Source organism: Furipterus horrens, unplaced genomic scaffold (assembly GCF_987537825.1).
Source record: "Furipterus horrens unplaced genomic scaffold, mFurHor1.1.pri manual_scaffold_2, whole genome shotgun sequence".
NCBI classification, from domain to species: Eukaryota; Metazoa; Chordata; class Mammalia; order Chiroptera; family Furipteridae; genus Furipterus; species Furipterus horrens.
The window spans coordinates 91,393,383-91,415,323 of record NW_028327172.1 but is presented as its reverse complement, the minus strand read 5'-3'; the positions used below and the strand labels follow the sequence as shown (position 1 = coordinate 91,415,323).

Genomic DNA, 21,941 nt, shown 5'->3' with positions numbered 1-21,941 from the left:
TAAAAAGCAAGTGTGCACAATAAAGTTGGAAAGCTCAGAAAGAGAGCAGCCTCAGAAGGCTTGAATTTAAAAGGGGGAAGATGTCCCTGGAGAAAGGAAGGTGGCACTGGAGGCAAACCTGTGCACAAATAGCTGCTGCTTACCCATCCCCGTCAGCCTCTCAGAAGCAAAGAAGATGGGGTGAAAAAAGAAGCCTCAGAAGCCATTTAAAATATGCATAACACTTTTATTTTAGTGCTGTCAAAGTACCACTTAAGCTTCTCATTGTTTCTGGGAGGCATGGCATTTCCTTTGTTCTAACTGAGCATGAGAACAGACAAGCTCTGAGGTTCCAAAGGAGCCCTATCTTGACCAACAAAGGATAAGACTGTCCCATGTTTTTTTGTCCAGAGGTCCAGCCAGTTACAATTCTCTATTTTTGTTGTACATGTAATCAGCCAAAATCTTCACTGCTGCCCAGGATGGGGATGATTAACACAAGAATTTTAGATTGTGGGTTACCCATTTTGCAGTTCTCCTTATGAGTGGCATCCCCACCCCTTGATGCCCTTTGCATGAGTCCCCACAGACCTTACGGACAAGGCTGAATCCCAACCTTTGGAAACCCTCCAAGGTACCAAATGTAACTGAAGAATACCCTCTCTAGGTACCAAGTGAACGAAGTGAAGCCAAACTCAAATTATATGGAGGGGACTTCTTTGTCCGAACATATGAACCAAAGTCACAAATAAGTGTCCCCTACCTAAACTGAACTATGTTTCTAAGACTTCAACCAAAAACACAGGAGATCCTTGATCTGAGAGGACTTATCCAAAACTCTCCCGGTGTCACTAGGAAGATAACTGAGCTCAAGAGGCTCCTGCAGAGTCCAAAGCATTGGTTTAAGATGACACTGGGAGGAAAGTCTGTCATTTCAGATCCCACCACTACTATCTTGTAATGTCACCTGATGGTCATCGGCGTCAATTAAATACCTACAGGAATACTCATTTTGGAATGTGGTGAAGGGGGAGATTTATTCAGTGCAAACAACTCAACTGTAATGCAGCTCAGTTGTGACTGTTGAGGCAGCCTGGGCATGAGACAGTCCTGGGCAATAGGCAGTTCGTGGGGTAAGGCGGCCCTTGAGCAAAGCAGTACTGGTCCTGCAGCTTAGTGCTGCTCAACCCTTTTTCTGGTGAGGGAGCTGCCTTCTGCTCCTCTCCAGCAAGACAGCTTCAGGGTTACAGCTCCAAGCCAGGGCAATGCAGTCTTCCGTGGAAACCAAAACTGTGCTCCTGAGATAGAGGGGAGGCTGACGTATAGAGAGAAGTCCTCACACTGGTGGAATTTTCATCCGAGGAGTGTTCCTGAAAAGGCTGACAGATGGCAGAAGCACAGTGCAGGAGGCAGGCAGCCAGCTCTGATGGATAAAGTATTATTTGCCTCAATTTATAGATGAGAAAATGAAAACCGAGAGGGTAACCTTCTCAAGGTCACACAGCAAGTAAGTGGGAGAACTGGAACTTAATTAGTAAGTTCAGGCTCTTTTCACTACATCAGCAGTTTATTTAAAGTGTGCTCTGAAACAAGATGGCGGAGGAGTAAGTGGAAGCTACACTAACTTCCTCCTAGAACTAGTCTGGATTTACAATGTAATTTTGGAGAAATTATCTGGAATAACGAACCGAACACCAGCTGGAGAGAAGTCTTATAACCACGGAGAGACAGAAAAGGCCGCTACATCACAACGTGACCGGTAGGGAGTGCGGAGACGTGGAAGGGCTGGCTGGGCTCCCACGGGTGGCAGCTGAAGGGGCTGAGAAACAGCTCAGCAGCCGGGGATTCCCCCTGAGAAGGGCAGGGTCTAAACCCCCAGCTGGGCTTCCCAGCCTACAGCGACAGAGTGGAAAGTAAAATAGTATCAGCTGTGAAAAGCGAAAAGCCACAGGCTTTCTTGCTAGCCGGAGAGAAACAGCAGGAGAAAAAGAGCTCTTAAGTGGATCACATACGAAAATATTTTGGCCACCACTTACCCTGGGCTCAAGCAGAGGGAAGGCAGAGAGGACTGGAGACACTTGGGGAGAATTTGGCACGGTGGCTTTGAGGGGAGAACTGGAGGAGCAGCTGACTGGGTCCCAGTGCTGACTCATCCCCAGTACTGCGGGTAGACCATTCCCCTCCAAGTGGCGGCAGCCTGAGGGGAAGCAAAAGCCCTGCCTACAGGAATTAAGCTGCCACACCCACAGTCCTTAAGCCTGACAGCTAATCACAGATTGAATAGATTAACAATCAAAGAAGACAGACAACAGCAGTAGATCCCTGGAAGTCTCCAACAGGCTGCCTAGGGCCAGACTGGTACATGATCTGACGCCACCAGAGGCAGATCCAGGAAGTGCAGATCATTCCAAGAAGCACCAACAAACAATAGGAGTCAAAAAAATGGGGAGACAGAGAAACAACCTCCCATCAAAAGGAAAGGTAGAATCCCCAGAAAGAGTGCTAAATGAAATAGAGGGGAGCGAACTATCAGATATGGAATTCAAAACATGGATTATGGAGAAGCTGAATGAGCTCAGCGGAAACTTCAAAGAACTCCAGAAAAACTACAAGGAACTCACAGAAAATTACGTGAGCATGAAAAAGGACATAGAAGCTATCAATAAGAGCCAGGAGGAAATGAAAAATACGATCTCTGAATTGAAGAACACAGTAGAAGGAATTAAAAGCAGGCTAGAGGAAGCAGAAGATCGGATCAGCGAGCTGGAGGACAACCTACACAAAAATCCCAGACAATGCAACAAAATGAAAAAAGACTGAACAAGACTGAAGAGGTTCTAAGACAGCTGCAGGACAACATGAAACGTAATAATATCCGTATCATAGGAATTCCAGAAGGAGAAGAAGAAGAGCAAGGGATAGAAAACCTCTTTGAAAAACTAATGACAGAAAACTTTCCTAACATGACGAGAGAAAGAGTCACGCAAGTCCAGGAAGCACAGAGGGTCCCAATGAAGATGAACCCCAACAGGCCCACTTCAAGACACATCATAATTAAAATGCCAACATTCAAAGACAAAGAGAGAATCCTAAAAGCAGCAAGAGAGAAACAACTAATAACATACAAGGGAGCTCCAATAAGGCTATCATCAGATTTCTCAGCAGAAACACTACAAGCCAGAAGGGAATGGCAAAAAATATTCCAAGCAATGAAAAACAAAGGCCTACAACCAAGAATACTCTACCCAGCAAGGCTTTCATTCAAAATGGAAGGTGAAATAAGGAGTTTCCAAGACAAAAGAAGGCTAAAAGAATACATCTCCACCAAACCAGCATTGCAAGAGATGCTAAAGGGTCTGCTTTAAGAAGATGAAGAAACAGAGAGACAGAGAGGAACACGAGTACAAAGGGGGAAAATGACAATGAATAAGTACTGAAAGAAAGAAGGAACTTCTACCATTTGCAACAACATGATTGGAACTAGAGAGAATTATGCTTAGCGAAATAAGCCAGGCAACAAAAGAAAATTACCTTATGCTGTCACCTGTTACAGGAAACTAATGAACAACACAAACAAATGAGCAAAATTGAACCAGAGGTATGTAAACAAGGAATAAACTAACAGTAACAAAGGGGGAGATGGGAGGGAGAGAAGGGGTAAGAAGGGGAAGGGTCTAGTCAAAGAACATGTATGAATGACCCATGGACATGGACAACTGGGTGGGGACTGACTGTGGGGGGGGGCAGGGTGCAGGGAAGCAAGAGGGGGAAAAAAAAGTGAGACAACTGTAGTGGAAAAACAAACAAACAGAAAATTTTTTAGTGGGGGGGGAATAAAAATATAAAGAATAGAAATGCAAGTTCAGTGAATATTAGAAGGACAAGGATTTTCCTTCCGATAAGACAGTCCTACAGATTTAGAGACTTGTATGTGGGTTATGTTACATAAATTAACATGTGTTTTCTGTTTTCAAAGGGCATAAGCCTACAATCTCATTACCTGAGTGATTATCTGTATGCATAGGCCTCACTTAATCCTGTCTGCATTGCTGCCTCCTGAGACTCAATGGTTTGGCTGAACTAAGTGGCTGGGTTGGTGAAGAACGGGGTGGTCTGTGGGCTTCACTTTAAAACTGGTTTCTCTTTTCTATCCTAATGGCTTGGACAGAAAAAGCCCAGAGGCCTGAGATGGGGGAAACCTAAAATATTTCCCTCAGTCCAAAATAAGTATAATGGGCAAAAGGGTTTTGGACAGGTGAGATGTACCTGGCACACCTTCCTCCAAAGAAGCCCTTCTTTTCCCTAATGTGGGACATTGAAAAATTAATACCTGTCTTTTGTCATCTAGTGGTTACGGATTAAATGATGTCCTTTAACCCTGTTGCCCCCAGAATACAACAAGGATGCCAGCCTGTCAAACCAAGCATGCCGTTGTCCAGAGACAGCCAACCAACCTGGAGTCTGCACGATCCTTCCCCTTGTGGGAAGGCCACCCTCCCCTCCACATCCCCACTCTTATTAGGGATTTCTTGACCCACGGGTAGGTAGGACGACGACCATGTCCAGCTTGAAGCAGCTAGAGGAGCCCGAGACCTTCATCCATTGTCCTTTATAAGATTGTAAAGGGTCTTAAGTCTGAGAGGGAGGAATTGTTATTTTTTATTGTTAAAATATTTAACTAATTAATTAATTAATTTTAAAAAAAGAAGAAGAAGAATATATGAAAGGGTGAGGCGGGAGAGCTTGTATGTACGACCCATGGGCATGGACTTGGAGAGGGGATTGTTGGGGAAGGGGGGTGCTGGGCGGAGGGGAGCAAAGGGGAAAAAAAATTGGAACTATTGTAACAATATAATCAATAAAATATATTTAAAAAAAAAAAAAAATAAAGTGTGCTCTGCAAATCTCCAAGACTCTTGAGGGGGACGCAGGAGTCAAAAATATTTTCATAAAACTACTAAGACACCATTTGCCTTTCACTATGTTAACATTCGCATTGATGGTGCAAAAGCAATGGAGGGAAAGCTCTTGGGAGCTCAGCCTGAATCAAGGTAGTAGCAACCAAATTTCACTAACAGTCTTCACTGCTGTTCACCTGCAACATAAACACTACCAGTTTCACTTAGGAATGCCCTTAATAAAGCAGTAAAAAGTAATAGCGATTTTACTAAATTTCAATCCTTGATTACATCTTAATATTTTGCAACTGAGAAGTACGCATAAAATACCTCTGCCACATACCAAAGATGTCTAAAGGAAAAGTAATTGTGCAATGGTTTGGGTTGAGAGCTAAACTAGCTTCCCACACACCCCCACCGCCCCCCGCAGTGAAACTTTAAAGAACGACTGGTCAATGGGGGAAAAATGGGACAACTGTAATTGAATAACCAAAAAATAAAATTAAAAAATAAATAAAAAAATAAAGAACGACTGGTAAACAATGGCTATTCAGACTTGAGTATTTGGCAGATGTTCTCTCAAAAATGAAAAAAGCGAGCCTGTCATTTGAAGGAAGAAAACAGTCAACTTTTGTTGCCAATGATAAAAACTGAGCTTTCAAGCAAAACTTAGAAGTTTTAGAAGTTTATTTCCGCTACCACAAAGCTTTTCTGATGAGACAGGCTGTTGGTATTAAAAAATGTGATTTTTTGATATTATAAAATGTGTCAACACTTGGAAGATCTGCATGATTCAGTAAACCAACAACTTCCAAATGGCAATATAGATATTATGAAATCATGCATGGGTAAAGAAGTCCATTCTTCATATATTTAAATATGAAATGGACTAATGGATTTTAGTTAACGTAGTGGAAAAATTTCATTGATATGCCTTCAGATTCCACATTGCTGCAATCTTTTAAGAACCTACTACTTCTCAAGTTTCAATGTAGTGTCAAAGGAGAGGATCCACAATGATCTGAAAAGGCTATTAAAACACTTTTCCCTTTCTAAAATATGTGCCTGTGTGAGGTTGGATTATCTTCATATAATTCAACCAACATAACATTTTCACACCAGATTGCATGCAGAGGTACATATGAAAACCCAGTTGTCTTTTATTACATCAGACATTAAAAAGATATGAAAAACTATAAAACACTCTTCTCAATAAATATTTTGACTATGGAAAATAGTAATTTTTCATAAAACATGTAATGAGTTTACCATTATTTTGAAATGAATTAATGTTTATATAAATTTCCTCATTTTAATTTCTAATAAATATGTAGGTATAATCCACATAAAGATAGGATTACTAAGATGTAACCTAATTATTGTTATTGATTAAAATGTGTTCAGGCAGGCCAACAACTGTGGTCCCATGTATAAAGAAAGGAATACTCTGAAATAAAATGCTATCAAAGAAGCCTTAAATTATAGGTAGGTCTCAAAACACCCTAATTAAAGCAGGAGAAAAGACGATAATAGAGAGCTCTAACTACCGTAAATGATTTCAAACCAAGGTCTCAGCTGATATTCAGGGAATTATTTCTCACTAGTAAAAACAAGTGGCAAAACAAACATTTCCTGCCAGCTAAAATAAAGGAAGTGTTTTCAATTAGTAACAAGAATTATACTTGATACGACATAAAAAATTGGAAACACCTATAGTTAGCTATTTATCTGTAAGGTTTTATGACATTCATCATAGTACGGAGATATCAAACTGAAAAGCAACTTCATCAGGATAGATCTTATTTTTCAGGTAGTTATTAACCTTTGGTGAACCAGCCATTTCGCTTGAAAGAGGAGAGCAAAATGTTAAAATAACTGCTCACATACAAAGGACATGGCCATCTAGAAACAAGTAGAAATGATATGGGCATTTATTTATTCTATCAGTTATGTTTCTAAACAGAGAGAGGTAAGAGTATAAGCATGTTAAGTCTGCAAAGTACATCTGACTAATACTTAATTTTTTAAAAGTTAAACTAAAAGATGACACAAAATACTAAGCATTTTTTGTTATGATTATTAGATTTATCAGCCAAATGTGCTCCTGAATGACTGAAAACTAAAATATCACCCCCAGAATAAGTCAAATTATACCTCTATGTCAAAACCAACATACACAACCCCCAAATTGAGTGAGTCATCTGAGTTGAAATAAAATGCATAACAGCACAGAAATATACATCATATTTTCATTTAGGGTAGCATTTAACAAAAATTATCTTCAAGAGAGCCATAAAAACTGCCCTATTAATCCCATTGAACTGTACAATTAAAAACAATTAAAAGGACAAATTTTATGTTACATATATATTTTACAATTAAAAAAATAAAGTAGCATACCAAAAGTTATTAAATAATACATCTTAAATGAGTTAATTGTGTGATAGGTGAAGTATATCTCAATAAAGCTATTTAAGAAAACAACAAAGCTGTTCCAGATGGTGAGGCAATCCCAGCTGCTAGTGCCCTCATGAAAACTTAATACACTATGGAGATCAACCGGTTAGTCTCACTAGTGAAGATGCTCACTAGCAAGATGTTTAAGAGTCACTGCCAGTAAGATTAATTAAGGCCTTTCTGGCACCTGAACTTTTCTAATATAGCCTGTATAAGACAAATCAAGAATACAAATAAAAAGTCACATACTTGGTTCCTTTAAGTATATTTAATATTTGAACTCTCATTTTCTATTTTCCCAGACCTCAGAAAAGAACAAGTTTTTAGATGACCAATATTTTGTTGCAGAAACATACAGCTTTATCAGCTAATTCATAAAAGAGCTATTTTACAAAGATGTATTGGATAATAGGAACAACAGTTTTAGGTATTTCAAAATGTGTCAGTAAAAATACATGAATATTAATAAGGTTTTTTTTGAAGATAGTTCCAGATTTTTTAAAAAGTAATTTTTGTAAAAGAGTACATGATGTACGGTGAACAAGGAAAATTAAATGTTCTAGTAGGAAGAGGCTTATGAAAAGTAACCAACAGTGTGCACATTACAGTTATTTTTGTAGTACATAGTTGTTAGGTGTTGGCCCCTGGAAATGGCAGGTAAGAGCTTCCTTCTAGGAGGTACATTTTTTTCCTACCAATTTATTATCAACACCATCAGTACCAGTGGGAAGACATAAAGAATAGAGCAAATGAACTCTTTTCTTGAGGAAAGAACAATTTTTCAGATCACTTTGAAAAGGGGTAGAAAGGTCAGGAAAAAACATAATTTACAAAATAAAAAATGTAATACTAGGAGGAAAAAGCCAGCAAAAAGATGACTGGAGGGCCCTGCTAATTGTGTATTTTGAGGTCCTCTGTACCCAATTCTCAATGGTGCCTTCTGTGACATACAGGGAAGAAAATATTGACCAAAGCTCTAGTATAATAGTTCAAAATAACACTATATACCAACTTCAGAGAAAATAGTTTCCAGTTTGAAATATAGATGCTTCACGTAACACACCAAATTTACCAATGTCAAAAAGAAAGAAAAAAACAAATAAAAGACAACTCAGAAAGTATATTATTTTCTTTAGCTTCTAAAAATAATAAAAAACAGACTTTTTCCCTCTACTATCACATTAGCTACCCTCTCTCTTCTCCAAAACCAAATAACTTTTTTTCCCCCTTTGTGGCTAAACCATAATGATTTATTAGACTACATGGGAAGTATACTTCATTAAAAAGCCATAAAACTTATGAAATATACTTCCTGTGCAGTATAATAAATACAGTTTAGGTTTGAAAAGCCAAGATAACTCAAGCAGTCCAAGTTAGCTGATTTTAAGGTATGTAAAACATGTAGCTTCAAGGGCAAAAATAAATATTTTAAATTAGAGCACTTTGAGTGCTGACTGATTTGCCTTGATTAACTCTGTTCTCACTTCAAATGTAATTTGCCACTTAGTAGTAAAGGAGCCATTAGGCCCACTTCAGTAGCTGAACCCCAGCTCTTCTGCTCTGGGAATGCTGCTTTGTCCATTACCTTTGGATTCTTCTGTATGGAAGTAGATTCCAACTTCTGGTCATATAACCTTCAGAAAACAACTTTAATGGTAACCATTTCCACTCAACAACAGGATGAATTCCATCATCCTGAAAGGTAGTATTAATATCAAAGTAAAACAGATGTGATTATAATGGCCAAAATAAAATGAAAGGTGTAGGCTCCAGGCTAGGAAGAAGGAGGGAAGAAGTTCAGCTGGTAAGATAAAAAGAACACTCTTTTCAAACTTATACTTCATTTTGGGGCTTCATTTGAAAATCTAGATATAAATTCATTTGGAAGTACTAAAGCTATGGTCAAAGTATTTTCCAGTTAGCCCTGTTATTGTTCCAAGAAAAGGTTAAACTGCAGGAAAATAATAGCAAATAGTTGCTAATGACAAGATATTTGCTGAGCTAGAAGGGAAACTAAAACATTGCTAACCTATAAAGCTTCTTAAGTGAGTGCTAGGTTTCCCTATAGTGTCTGAAGGAAGGGTGAAAGTTCTATTCATATTTACCTTTCTAGTGATTAACTGCCCATGGATAGTATCTGTGTCAAGTGGCTACAGGTGAAACCTTTTGTGAGCAACTGCATTATTTCCAGCAGCACAACCTAACCATTAGTTTCTACTGTCTTCTCTTAAGAGGTCAGAAAATTCAAGTTCCACTTCTGCTTCTAAAATTTTTCATCCCATTCTGATTTAATTTATACTTGGTCTACAACCCAAAATGTAATTCCGATTTATAAATGAGGATCTAACAATCCAATTTGGTCAGTTTCCTTAAAACACATATCAGTTTTGAAAAGACAGAAACAGGAATCTGGACATAGATAAACCTGTTATAAGTTGTAGCAGTGTTTATAAGAGTAATTGGGAATCCTTACCATTTGTGATGAGTGTGTACACACACACACACACACACACACATATACACACACATATATGTATATATATATATATATTTGAACTGCGGGGAAGAATAAAATTACATCCTGACTACCCACAGAGTTCAGAGGGCTCTAGTGAAAGATAAGAGCAGTAGATGAACTCATTGTGTATTAACAGAATTTTAAGGTTTAACAAATGACTTAGTTTTAGTTAGCAAAACTAATGCAAAACATATATACCTGATGCACAAAGAAAATCACAGAAAACCAACATAAGTGAAGGAGTTCTCGAGTTACAATTCTGAAACCTTTGTCCTCTGTGGGGTGCTGCCAATATACTCATCATTCTAGAACAGGCAGTTAACCAACACCTTGCCTTCAGTGTCCAGTGTATGTTCTGGTCTGTAATTTTTAAGGTCAGTCAGGCACCAGTGTGGAAAAAAATTCCAGCAGTAAAGTCAGAGGAAGTGCTTCTAAAGCTGGTTTGGGCAGCTCTGCCTTCTCTACCACATCTTTCCACTCCACTCTTGGCACTCCTTTTAGCTCAAAGAACCCTTTGGCACGATAAGTGCAAAAATCAGAGTCAAACCTCCAGGTACTAAAATTTTACTGGCCATTTAATCAGCAGTACCTGTGGCTAAAGACAGCCACTGTTCAACTCAGTAGTGATTCAGTTACATAATCTTCTCAAAGTCTTTTACCTGCTCTCATCCTACCCTCCTCAGCAACCCACACTCCTGCCACCATCTGAAATATCCCTATTTTTTAAACTTCCTGCTCAACCTGCAGGAATAATTTTACACAAGTGCTGAAGTCTAACACATAACTATAAAAATGAAACAATATTAAGAAAAACAAATTTATAATCAAGAAAATAAAATTTGCTTTCTTCTCCCCAAATCCCAAACCTCAATAGAAAAGAAAATAGAAGAAAATGCCCATTTTCAAGTGCCTGCTATTCAGTACATTGAGGATTCCTGTTAACTGGGAGTTGATCCCAGCTAGAGAAGAGGTGCTTGCCTCAGATGGGAGAAGACCACCTACTCTCTTCCCAGTTGGGTAGCACACAGCTCAAGTCCTCTACACAGGCATACTGAGCCTTGATGGAACTATAAGAGAAGCAGCCTACCTGACAGCAGAGGGCATGAAATATAGTTCAGAAGGCTAAATGCTCCTCCCCACACATCTAACTTCCTTTTCTTTACCCAGCTGCCTAATACCCATCCCAAACTCTGCTTCAGAAGTAACTGATACTTGGGTGTATTAAATACTCACTATTCACTCAAAACAAAACACGGCAAAATAAAAATTAAAATGTGCTTTCAAATATGGAATGAAGTCAAATAAATACATCTGATTTTCTCATTTTCTTATATCTAAATAAAACTTTACATCCTACACCCAAAGCTCTATACATTTGGTTTTTGTTCTGAATCAAAATAAACTTCTAATGGAGAGGAGAGGAGAGTGAGGAAGGGATATTTACTGAAAGAGCTGTGCAGCTGCCAGACTGTGAAGAACGAGTCCTGTCCCAGCTGCCCTGGGACACGACTAACCCCACGGACTTCACAGGCAGATTCCGTCACACACTCTCTTGTCTTCCACACTGGAGCCAGGATGTGCTGATACAAGGCTGACGATCAAAATCCAACAAACTCCAGGGCAGGCAGCTCTAACTTTTATCTGGGAAGAATAAAGATATGTAGGGATCAAATTAAGAAGGAAGAATAAATCAACACTTAGAGAATGCCTCTGAAATCTGTGGGAATGGAATGGTTATTTATATTTTTGTTTTTGGATCAGAACAGCCCCATTCCAGAGCAAATGAAAAAAAATTACTGTATTGAACACAGATCCACTTGCAATCACAGAAATATAAAAGTATAGCAAGACCTGAGGAGTATCCAGCTCCCACCTTTAGGGAGTTACAGCAGAACTGACAAATCTCATAGGGGATTTAGGATTACCAGGCTTACCACTACTTTGCCTTCTGCTTTGCAAGGTGACGAAGACAGAGAAAAGGGGTGGCATGGGAACTAACAACTGCAGTTCCTCTTAGAAAACCAAGAGCTGACTCAGCAGATAACAATCTCCGCTTGATTTTTGATGTGTGGAAACAATTTTTTAAAGACAAAAAAGGAAAGGAATCTCATAAAGTTCCTACTTTACAGAATAGGAAATCATTTCACCCAATGTATTTGTTCACGCAGAATGATTCTACAACTTACACATACCTGAGTGTTTTTCTGTGAGGGCTGATTCAGCCAGCCTTTGGCAAAGAATGGTATAACTTTCCTCCACCTTCTGTAAAATAAAGCCAATAGGTTTTTCATTTGAAAACCATACAATCTGTTTTTGAACACAGAAAAAAAAATTTGTTTTTTAAAAAAATATTACAGGTATGCTTCCAAATTACAACATAAACATACTTAAAATTTTGTTAGTGGAGGAAAAATGTAAATTTCATTCCTTTTACCTGTTTCTGCCTTAAGTGAATAACTTAAAACTTTCCCATGTAAAAAGAAAGCAGAGGCAAGAACAGCCAGGAAAGGTGATTCTTCCACCCCCAGGAGTCACCCTGAAAACGGTCCCACATTTGGTATGTGGGACATATTAGAGCCAACCTGCACACAACGGACTTTTAGATAACTCCTCTCATCAGCCCCAGGATGAAACTATATCTAGTCATATAAAAAAGAGGAAACCTATCCTTTGACATTAAAGAAAAACTAACAAGAGGTCAGCTTTCAGCTAAAGGCTAAGAACACTTTTAACACTGTCCCTAAAGCCTCCAACTGAATGATGTAATGAAAAACATGTGTATTCTAGAAGCTGTCTAATGATGGCAAACTTTAAAATGGTTTTTTTCTTGGAAATTACCAAACAAGTCAGTTTTGAAAAGGAGGCTACTACAGTGACATCTTCTATCACCAATTTACAAAAATCCCATTCATGTTCAGATTTTTAGATTACAGGAGCCACAGGAATCAATTTCTATCTTAAAAACATCTAGGAAACTACCAATACCATTTGATAATTAACAAGTTATAGCACTTCCCACTCTAGATTCGAAACTACACAAACCCCACCTACCTTAGCTATTTGTTCACATCTTCTGTATGAAGAAACTCTCTGTGCCAACCAATATCCCCAAATATATTTAGGTTCTTAAATTTAGAAACCCATACAAACACAGTTTATAGTGCTACAACTATTTCTGTTCTTGTGATTTGTAACCAGATAAACAATGCCGATCTCAGCTTTTTATTCAGGCCTTTTCATAAATTATGGTAAATAAAAATACAAACTTAGAATCTGAACAAGTTTACTAACATTAGCATTCCAATCATCCAATACTTCCTTTCTGTTAAATGGGTTTCATATAACCAAGTCCTATGGATGCTGAAGTCTGAGGTACCTTTAATTGTTCAAGGTCAGCCTCTATCTTATGAATGTACTCCATGATCTGTCTTTCTGAATCTGCACAAGTAGAGGGACTCTGGATATCAAAACAGGAATCCTCCATAGCTCCCCAGCTCTGCTGGACCAGGAATTCTGGGGTGAATGGTGAAAATGCCCCATCAGAAGAAGCATTCTGGGAAGAATGTTGCTGCTGGTGGGTAGAATCCACAAAAGGGAGGCCTCTCCTGGGTTGCAGGGGAAGCGAAGAAGTAACCTCCTCATCTGTGGAGCTCTCCTGTACTGTTTCATAGCCACCAAGGATCAAATAGTTTCCTATTGACAGAGACAAAACAGTTTTATGAGAGTAATATTGCTATCAACACATCAGAAAATAAAATGGGGTGATATGATGACAACTTTAAAAGCTGTTGAAGAGCAATGAAAGCCATTAATTCTGAAATTCCCAAGTTCAATTTTAAATACATCAGAATTTTCTCACTTCAGGTTCAAGTTAAACTTAGCAAACTTTCATGGTACTTTCTGAATAATTTCATATTAGTTAGCATTTTAAAAGTTAAGAGTTGAAAACTACAAAGTCCCTATATGATCTTGCCACCATTTCCCCTGTCAAATGCCTTTCTTGCCTCATTTTCTATTGTTTTTTTTCTCCCTCACCCTATAATTCCTTAACCAAAAAGAACTTACTCTTGGCCACATAGCCTGTGCATAGTCTTCTCTGCAAGAACACTGCCTCGAGATAATCATGTAGTTTCTACCTCTGGGTCTCTGCTCAAATGCTACCTCAGCAGAGGCCCTCTTCCCTGATGACCTTGTCTGCCCCATGACTCTCCGCTGTCCCTTAGTCTGACTTATTGTTCCTGTGAATCCTTCTTATACCTGCCATCTATTTATTTGTTTACTGATCATTACTCTTTCCCCTACTGGCACTTAAGCTTCATGAGAATAGTTGATATTTATGTTTATTCAATGGTCTATCTCCCAGCATCTAGAGTAGATTCAATAATTATTTAGTGCAATAAACAATAAATAACACATCACAGACACATACACATACACACTGTCTACAAGTCCAAACAACATCCATTTTGGCACACAGGACAGTTAACAATCTAAATCAAAGTTTAAATGCGAAAGAACTTGCCTGAGATGTGTAAATTAACATCCTTCTCTTCCTTTTTAACTGCTCCATCATCTTCTGATGGATTATCATCACTATGTACTTCACGGGCATCAAAAAAGTGCTCTCCACTCTCATCAAGACCTCCTTCTGACTCTGCAGGAGGAATCTCTGGGGTCATGATCATGTGGTCCATTACTAAAATGTTACTTGCCTGGCTATCTTGGAGTGCCAGTACTACTGAATCCCGTGGAGCAAAAGATTCAGTTGAAGCACAGGTACCGTAACAAGGTGAAATGTCAACAATTCCGGTTCTAAAGGGCATCTGTCTTTCACCATGATGATAGGCCTTAATAATTTCAAAGTTCTGGGTTCCACTGTATGCCTCCACCCCTGGGGAGGTCATCCTGTATCTTGAGAAATGTGGCCAATCTTCCTGAGTGCTCTTCTCAGTCAAACTCAGCTTTTGTACCAGCAACTGCTTCAACAAACCCACTAAAAGATTTAGGAAGGAGAGAGGAAAATGCACTTTCACTACTATAACCTCAGACTGCCAAAATTATATTAGTTAGTGGAATTATCAATTATCTATAAAAGTAAGCATCTTTTTAGTAACATGGTCAAAATATTAATTTCATACAATCATTTTTTCCTTTTGTTTGAAAAATGAAATAAAGCACCACCTTCAGGTAATTCAATATTAAACCAGACATAAAAATATCTAGATACTTTTAAGGGGGAGGTACTCCTATTTAGAACTACTAAATAAACAATACCATGTCTTTCTCTATTTTTTTCTCCCATATAACTGGAATAATACCTACAAGGTACTTCTTAAAAGGATGTTGAAATGTTGTTAAGCTAGACAAAAAAAAAAAAAAAAAAAAAAAAACACCAGAAAGTTCTGTTTTTCCAGATGCAGACACTATACACACAGGCACTATTTTTTGTAATTTTATTAGCCACACAGAACATTTATTTTATCATTTATAATAACCTAAAGAATTTCCTTAAATGGTGAAGAAGAAAACAAACTTCCTTGTAAAAAAATTTAATTCTGATGATTGGTTGTGTGCATAATTTCAAAAGATAAGGAAATATTAGTTTTTAAAAAATGACCTTACTTAGGGCACAGCTTCCTTAGGTTGTTAAAAACAGAACCGATTCAATTTTGAACGGCAAGTGTGTTCTGTAAGGTCATTCAAACAATGATAGCGCTACTGGGACAAGGTTGGTCAAACCATCAGAAAAATTAATTGTACTTATAAAAGCCTAACCACTATGCTGTTCACCTGAAACTAATATAATATTGGATATTAACTGTAATGGAAAAATAATAAAAATTGTAAAAAAGAAGTCATTATCAATGTTAATTCAGGAGAATCTAGAATTAATTAGGTTTTAAAGAACTTAACTAATTCCCTACTTCCAACTCCAGCAAAACTTCTTTCTGTTTCTCCATATAGGTTTGAGTCTTTGACCCTCTGTCTTTCTGCTTTACATTGACTTCCTGAGAGATGCTCTCAATCATTAGGGTTTTTGCACTCAAATTCATCTCTCTTCCTAGTCTCTCCCCAAAGTTCCAGTCTTAAACTCCAAGTTCCTACTCATCATTTCTTCTTAAATAGCTTGCCATTCATTATATTAAATTCAACGTGTTTTAAAATTAAGCCCATAATCTTTGGGAAATAAAAAAAGGGGGGAAAAGTGTGACGGTGGGCAGCCGCGGTCTTTTATGACTTTTATTTCTAATAATACTAAAATTATTTCTAAACATTCCCTTTCCTTTGCCCTCACATCCAAACAAATCAATTGTTTTAAATATTTGTTGACTCCTCACTTTATATTTATTCTTCTGACACCATTCTAGTTCAAACCCTTTTTGCCTTAAGCTCAGGCTACTACAATAGTTTAATGGTAACCGTACCACTACAAACCTCTCTCCTATAGCTACAGCAATCATTCTCAGCCTTTTCCCCAATTCCAAATACATCTGAGAAATGTGATACACTCTTGTTTATAACTGATTATCAATGGCTGGCGAGGGAAGGGTTTAGCTAACGGAGTGGCAAGGATCATCTACTCTCATGGGTGTGTACATGTGCACAGGCGCATGTGTGAGAAGGATGAACGTTGGTGGAGAACACTACAATTTCCTCAAGAATATTAAAAGAATAATATGTAGTTTGAAAACACCTCAAAACACTGTGATGTGCCATCCTTAAAGTTCAGAGGACTCACATCTACTACCTTTCCAAGCTTATCTCCCACGACTCCTATAACCTCCCTGAACACTCTCAAGAGTTTTTCTCCTCTGTGCTTGTGATCCCACTATTATTCTTGTCTGAATGACTTCTATTCTTCTAAACACCTATCAGGAACTTACCCATTCTTCAAGGCATTAATCATCTCTCTCTTGTTTTTGGATGCCTCCTTTCCCTGGTTACCCCAACCAGATCACTTTTGACGTACCTGTACTGCTTCTTTACTTAAAAATATGAGCAAAGTTTCTATCATCTTCCCAACTAGATTGTAAAACTCTTTCAAGAAAAAGTCGATTATACTTTGGATTCTCCCTAAATGACTGTACAGTACATTAAAAAGTTCTTGTACTTAATAAGTTAACTGCATCAACTTATGAATAAAACTTACAATTCCTTAGTGCATCCAATGCCCACTGTCCTTCTGAGACAGGCAAGTGTGAATCTGGAATTGTGATTTGATAATTTACTCCAACTTCCTTTACAGTCCCATCTGCATGCTGTTTCTCTGCAAACTGTCCATCAGTCACAAAGAGATCATCTACCTCTGATTTCCCAGAGGCACCCAGTTGAGCTTTTGATGATATTAAGGAAGACTTTAATCTCAAATCTCTGTCTGTTCAACAAAACAGAAAAAGTAGAATATATCTTTTAACTTTTAACATGAAGCATTCAGGAAATACTTGGGGAAAAGTAATGACATGAGTTAGAGAGTCTCTGTTAAGTAAAATACACACTTGGAGCAGGTTACAAGGCTTATAAGCAAAGTTTGTTAAAATAAATAGCTGATGCCAGAACCTGAATAAACCAAAAGAGTTAAAAGTTTCTCTGCATTTTAATAAGTAATATATGGGCTAAATTCTTCCAGGTAAAGTAACAAGTAAGTTTACCTGGGCTCTGCAGACCAGTGACTGAAGTGTCATGATGTTCCATTTTTAATTTTGGAGGTTCTTCTTCATCATTGTCTTCTCTATAGAAGAAAGAAAACATTCTTTAAACTTGATGAGGTGTCTATATATCATTGCAACAAAATGTAAAATTACCCATTCCTCTTCTGACCAAAAACACAGTCAGTCTTCCTACAAGGCAGAGGTGCACTCACTCGCAAGTTGGTGACTGTGGCAATGGAATTGGCTTTGTGGACTGCTCCTTCACTGATGTAGCCATCTGACAGATTAGGTCCTGCCAGCTGTGGAATTTTGGAAAGAATCCAAAATACAAAAGGGAAAAGAAAAAGAAACGTCTTTTAAAAATATTGAGAAAGCAAAAGTAAAAACAAAATAAAAACAAATCAGAAACAAACAAAACCCCCACAAACAAAAAACCTTATTTTCTGCCAGAGAATATATTTATTTTGGCAATAACTATAAAGTAGAGACTTTAAATACTCTATTATATCTTTAAAAAAAACCTTACAACATAATGGATACACTACCCATTAAAAAACTTCATTTGACCCTTCTAGAATCTTTTCTTTAGAAGAAATACTTTCAGTAGAACAGAATTGAAAAAAGAGACATCTAAAAAGAAACAAGTTCTTGGAACATATCTAAAAAACTATAAACAAACTGCTTGTTTTCTGGTTGTCAAAGTCCTATTGCAGAAACAAAGTTTAGTTTGTGAAAGATTATATTCAGGACATTAAACACATTAGAGTACCAGGGGGTATGGGGTACTAATGGGTGAAGGTGGTCAAATATATGGCAATGAAAGAGATTTAGCTTTGGGTAGTAAACACACAATGCAATATACATATGATGTGTCATAGAACTGTACACTTGAAACCTATATAATTTTATTAACCAATGTCACCCCAATAAATTTAATTAAGAAAATAGAGCAAGGTAGCTATATCTAATACATACATAGTTTTTTCAGAAACTGTTTGTGCCACCAGTTCATAAATTTGGGCTCCATTGTCTGACATGGAGATGACGAAAAAAGCTTTGTTATCTATAGAAAAAGAAGACAAAAATAATTCTCATAATATGACCTACAGAGGCTATTTCTAGGGTCCTGGTATTATTCTGTATCTAATCCAGGTAAAGGTTACATGTGTGCTCACTTTGTAAAATTCACCAAGTTATACACTCAAAATTTGAGCAACATATTGTATGTTATACTGTATTTATTATACTTCAATAAGGCAAAGATTATAAAAACTAGCACTGATTCCACAGTTATTTATTAGAAACAAAAAGTCAAAGCATCTAAGTTACTGAACTAAACACTGATTCTTTGGTATTTATTCTGAATTGGCCTTTTGCTAAACAGTTAGTTAATAATATTCAGTGGGTGTTAGGAGAACAAAAGTCATAAATTTACCCTGCCATCATGAAACTAATGAGCTTTAAAAGAGATCTCTAGCCAAAGAACATATATGCATAAGTCATAGACACAGACAATAGAGTGGGGATGGCCAGAGGTAAGGGGGTTGGGGTTGATATGTGGAGGCAGGCAAAGTGGCAGGGGAGTTGGGGGGGGGGGGGGGAATGAGGACATCTGTAATAGTGTCAACAATATATTAATTTTAAAAAGAGATCTCATTGTTAATACCATTAATACATAATTTGCTAAGTGAAACTGATTTCAAAAACCCAAACTACACCCATATCTTCAGGTTTTGCCTTTTGCCTTTTTCCCCACTAAATCAAAAAACACACACCACTCTAATAAAAGCTCTTTCACTGGGGTTAGCTTCCAATTCACTATTTTCATTGATGTCTATCAATGATTTGAACATGGAATAAAGATCAAAGTAATATGCAGAAAATTTTCAAATGCAGAAAATTAAAGAGTTTAGGTGTCCTAATTAGAGAGTATAAACTCTTAATTCACTTTATAAGCAGCAAATAAATTTCATTTAATTTGTGTAAGAACAAAAAACAAAACACAACTTTATGTCAGTTGTGCTATTTTAAATAACACTGAATATCTTACAAAATTTTACAATGAAACTGGGGTTAGCATCATTCAGCAGACATACTCGCCTGTTGCCACCTGCCGAACCAACACTGTATTCAACTTAATGACAGGGCTAAATGTGTGTTTGCTATCAGCTGTAGATGCCAGAATCTTGCTATGACATCTTAACACCAGTCTTTCATCCTGTTTTTGTAACAATACAAGAATGTCTTCCAGAAGCAATGTATACAGATCTAGAAATAAAAATATAGAAAAATGTAATTACTACAGAAATTGAGATATGTTTTATAAACTTTATAACAATTCGACAGAGATATTTTCTGCTAAATCTAGTATATTTTAAAAACTGACTTGTTAAATAATTGATTTTTATTGTATTAGATTATTACTCTGAAGTGTTAGTCTGTGATAATGGTTCCTCAAACAGGTTAGTTTTAGATTTAGTGATCTAAAGAAAGCCTAACCCTGGCTGGTGTGGCTCAGTGAACTGAGCACCGGCCTGTGGACCGGAAGGTTGCTGGTTCAGTTCCTGGTCAGGTCACATGCCTGGGTTGTGGGCTGGGTCCCTGGTTGGGGGCCTGGGAGAGGCAACCAATCAATGTTTTTCTCTCACATTGATGTTTCTCTCCCTTTCTTTCTCCCTCCTTTCCCTTCTCTCTAAAAATAAATAAATAAAATCTTTAAGAAAGCCTAGACTCATTCAAATACAAGAATGATGAAGATAAAACTGAATCGTGACAAAGTTTTCTGCTTCATCCCTCAAAGAATATATAATGCTTCAAATATAACAAAATCACATAAGCATATCTCATGTAAATGCATAAATAACACAAAGTAGCACTGTTAACTGTTGTAACTGAAAATTGTGAATGGTTAGCTCTTCTTCCAAGAAACTTCCCCATTCTTCCCCTTTCTCCACTCTCCCCAAAAGTGACAGATACTTGACCTACCAATAGTTTTATCTCTATTCACCTTCCAAACTAATGGCCCTTCATGAACCATCTTCCTTTTTGTTAAATCCAAATTCTGTCAAAATTAAAAGAAATATACAAATTATTTCCAAGCATTTAGTAAGGCATTATTTCACAATCTCTTTTAAAGAAATTCTTAATATAAAAATACCATTTATATTCACTATTATTGGCGGTATCTGTCAACTGTTGAAAGTGAAATAAATAGCAAGTTAAAGTAAGCTGCATTAAATTTTCTAAAAAGGAAAGGGATCTTAGAAAACATTTAGTACTGTCTTCTAAATCTCATTGTAAATAAATGATATAAGCTTATAAAAATAAAGTTGTGTTTGTCTTTCACTAACTGGCTTATTTCACTTAGCATAATAATCTCCAGGTCCATCCAGGCTGTTGCAAAAGGTAAGAGTTCCTTCTTTATATGGTCTCACCTATATGTGGAATCTAATGAACAAAATAAAGTGACAAACAAGAGAAACAGAGGCATGGATACATGGAACAAACCGATAGCGGTCAGAGGAAAGGTCGGGAGGGGGAACTGGAAGAAGGTGAAGGGATTAGCCATAAATTTACCCCACCATCATGGAACAAATGAGCTTTAAAAGGGATCTCAGACTTTGGGCCAAAATGGAGGCCTAGACAGACAGGCAGCATCTCCCTCCAGAACTAAGAAGGAATACAATTACCTAAAAATTGGTGACAACCAAAAGTTCCAGAAAATCGAGCTGCATGGAAGTCCAACAAACAAAGATATAAAGAAGAAATATTCATCCAGACAGGTAGGAGGGGTGGAGCTTGGGTGAAGAGGACATGCTGTGGTGGCAGCATCAGCGGCAATAGTGGCAGTAGTGGCAGGCCAGCAGAGAGCGCAGTCACATGTTTCAAAAAGTGGGAAGAGACACCTGGGGAGTGCTCCCAGACTAGACGGCGCAGCTCACAGTTCCAGCGCTGGGAAAAGTAAAGACTCATTGCTTCTGACTGTAAAAACCAGTGGGGGTTGGAGTAGAGGAAGAAACTGCCGGTCTCTCAGCAGAGTCCACTTGTTTAAAGCCTCCCCATGGTCCTAAAACGTCCGCAGACCCAACCATTCTGAGAATTACGGCAGAGCAACAGCTAGAAAGGTACAGCCCCCATATGGAAGTGGGAAGAGTGGCTGGAAAAGGGATGAGTGCTGAGCAAGCAGTATTGTTCTCTCTCAGACCCCTCCCCCACATACAGCACCACACGTGGTGACACTGGTTGCCCATACTGACAAACACCTAAGGCTCCGCCCCTCACAACATAACAGGTATGACAGCTCTACCTAAGACACAGAGGCAAACAAACACAGGAGCCTGTCAAGAGGAGGAGACAGAGAAGTATGGCCCAAAAGAGGGAGCAGATCAAGGTTCCAGTGGGAGAACTAATCGACGAGGAAATAGCCAACCTAACAGACAA

At 37.9% G+C, this 21,941-nt stretch overlaps 1 protein-coding gene and 1 long non-coding RNA gene across 4 annotated transcripts in view; both read right to left on the bottom strand.

Annotated features, from left to right (window-relative positions):
• Positions 1-205: 205 nt before the first annotated feature.
• LOC150019092 (uncharacterized) lies at positions 206-6,510 on the bottom strand. Its single transcript, XR_016509238.1, has 2 exons — positions 6,425-6,510; positions 206-1,402 (listed from the first exon to the last, which is right to left on the bottom strand). It is a non-coding gene; the product is annotated as an uncharacterized LOC150019092 (long non-coding RNA).
• Positions 6,511-10,406: 3,896 nt separating this feature from the next.
• ARHGEF12 (Rho guanine nucleotide exchange factor 12) overlaps positions 10,407-21,941 on the bottom strand; it is a 124,913-nt gene continuing 113,378 nt past the window's right edge. For all 3 annotated transcript variants that reach the window (XM_090266137.1, XM_090266138.1, XM_090266136.1), the window contains 10 exons: positions 20,487-20,562; positions 19,602-19,769; positions 18,477-18,564; positions 17,714-17,800; positions 17,502-17,581; positions 17,003-17,227; positions 14,375-14,845; positions 13,229-13,545; positions 12,045-12,114; positions 10,407-11,493 (listed from right to left, as the gene is read on the bottom strand). In XM_090266137.1, coding sequence (XP_090122263.1) covers positions 11,483-11,493; positions 12,045-12,114; positions 13,229-13,545; positions 14,375-14,845; positions 17,003-17,227; positions 17,502-17,581; positions 17,714-17,800; positions 18,477-18,564; positions 19,602-19,769; positions 20,487-20,562 — 1,593 coding nt within the window. In that variant the 3' untranslated portion in view covers positions 10,407-11,482. The remainder of the gene's footprint in view (positions 11,494-12,044; positions 12,115-13,228; positions 13,546-14,374; positions 14,846-17,002; positions 17,228-17,501; positions 17,582-17,713; positions 17,801-18,476; positions 18,565-19,601; positions 19,770-20,486; positions 20,563-21,941) is intronic.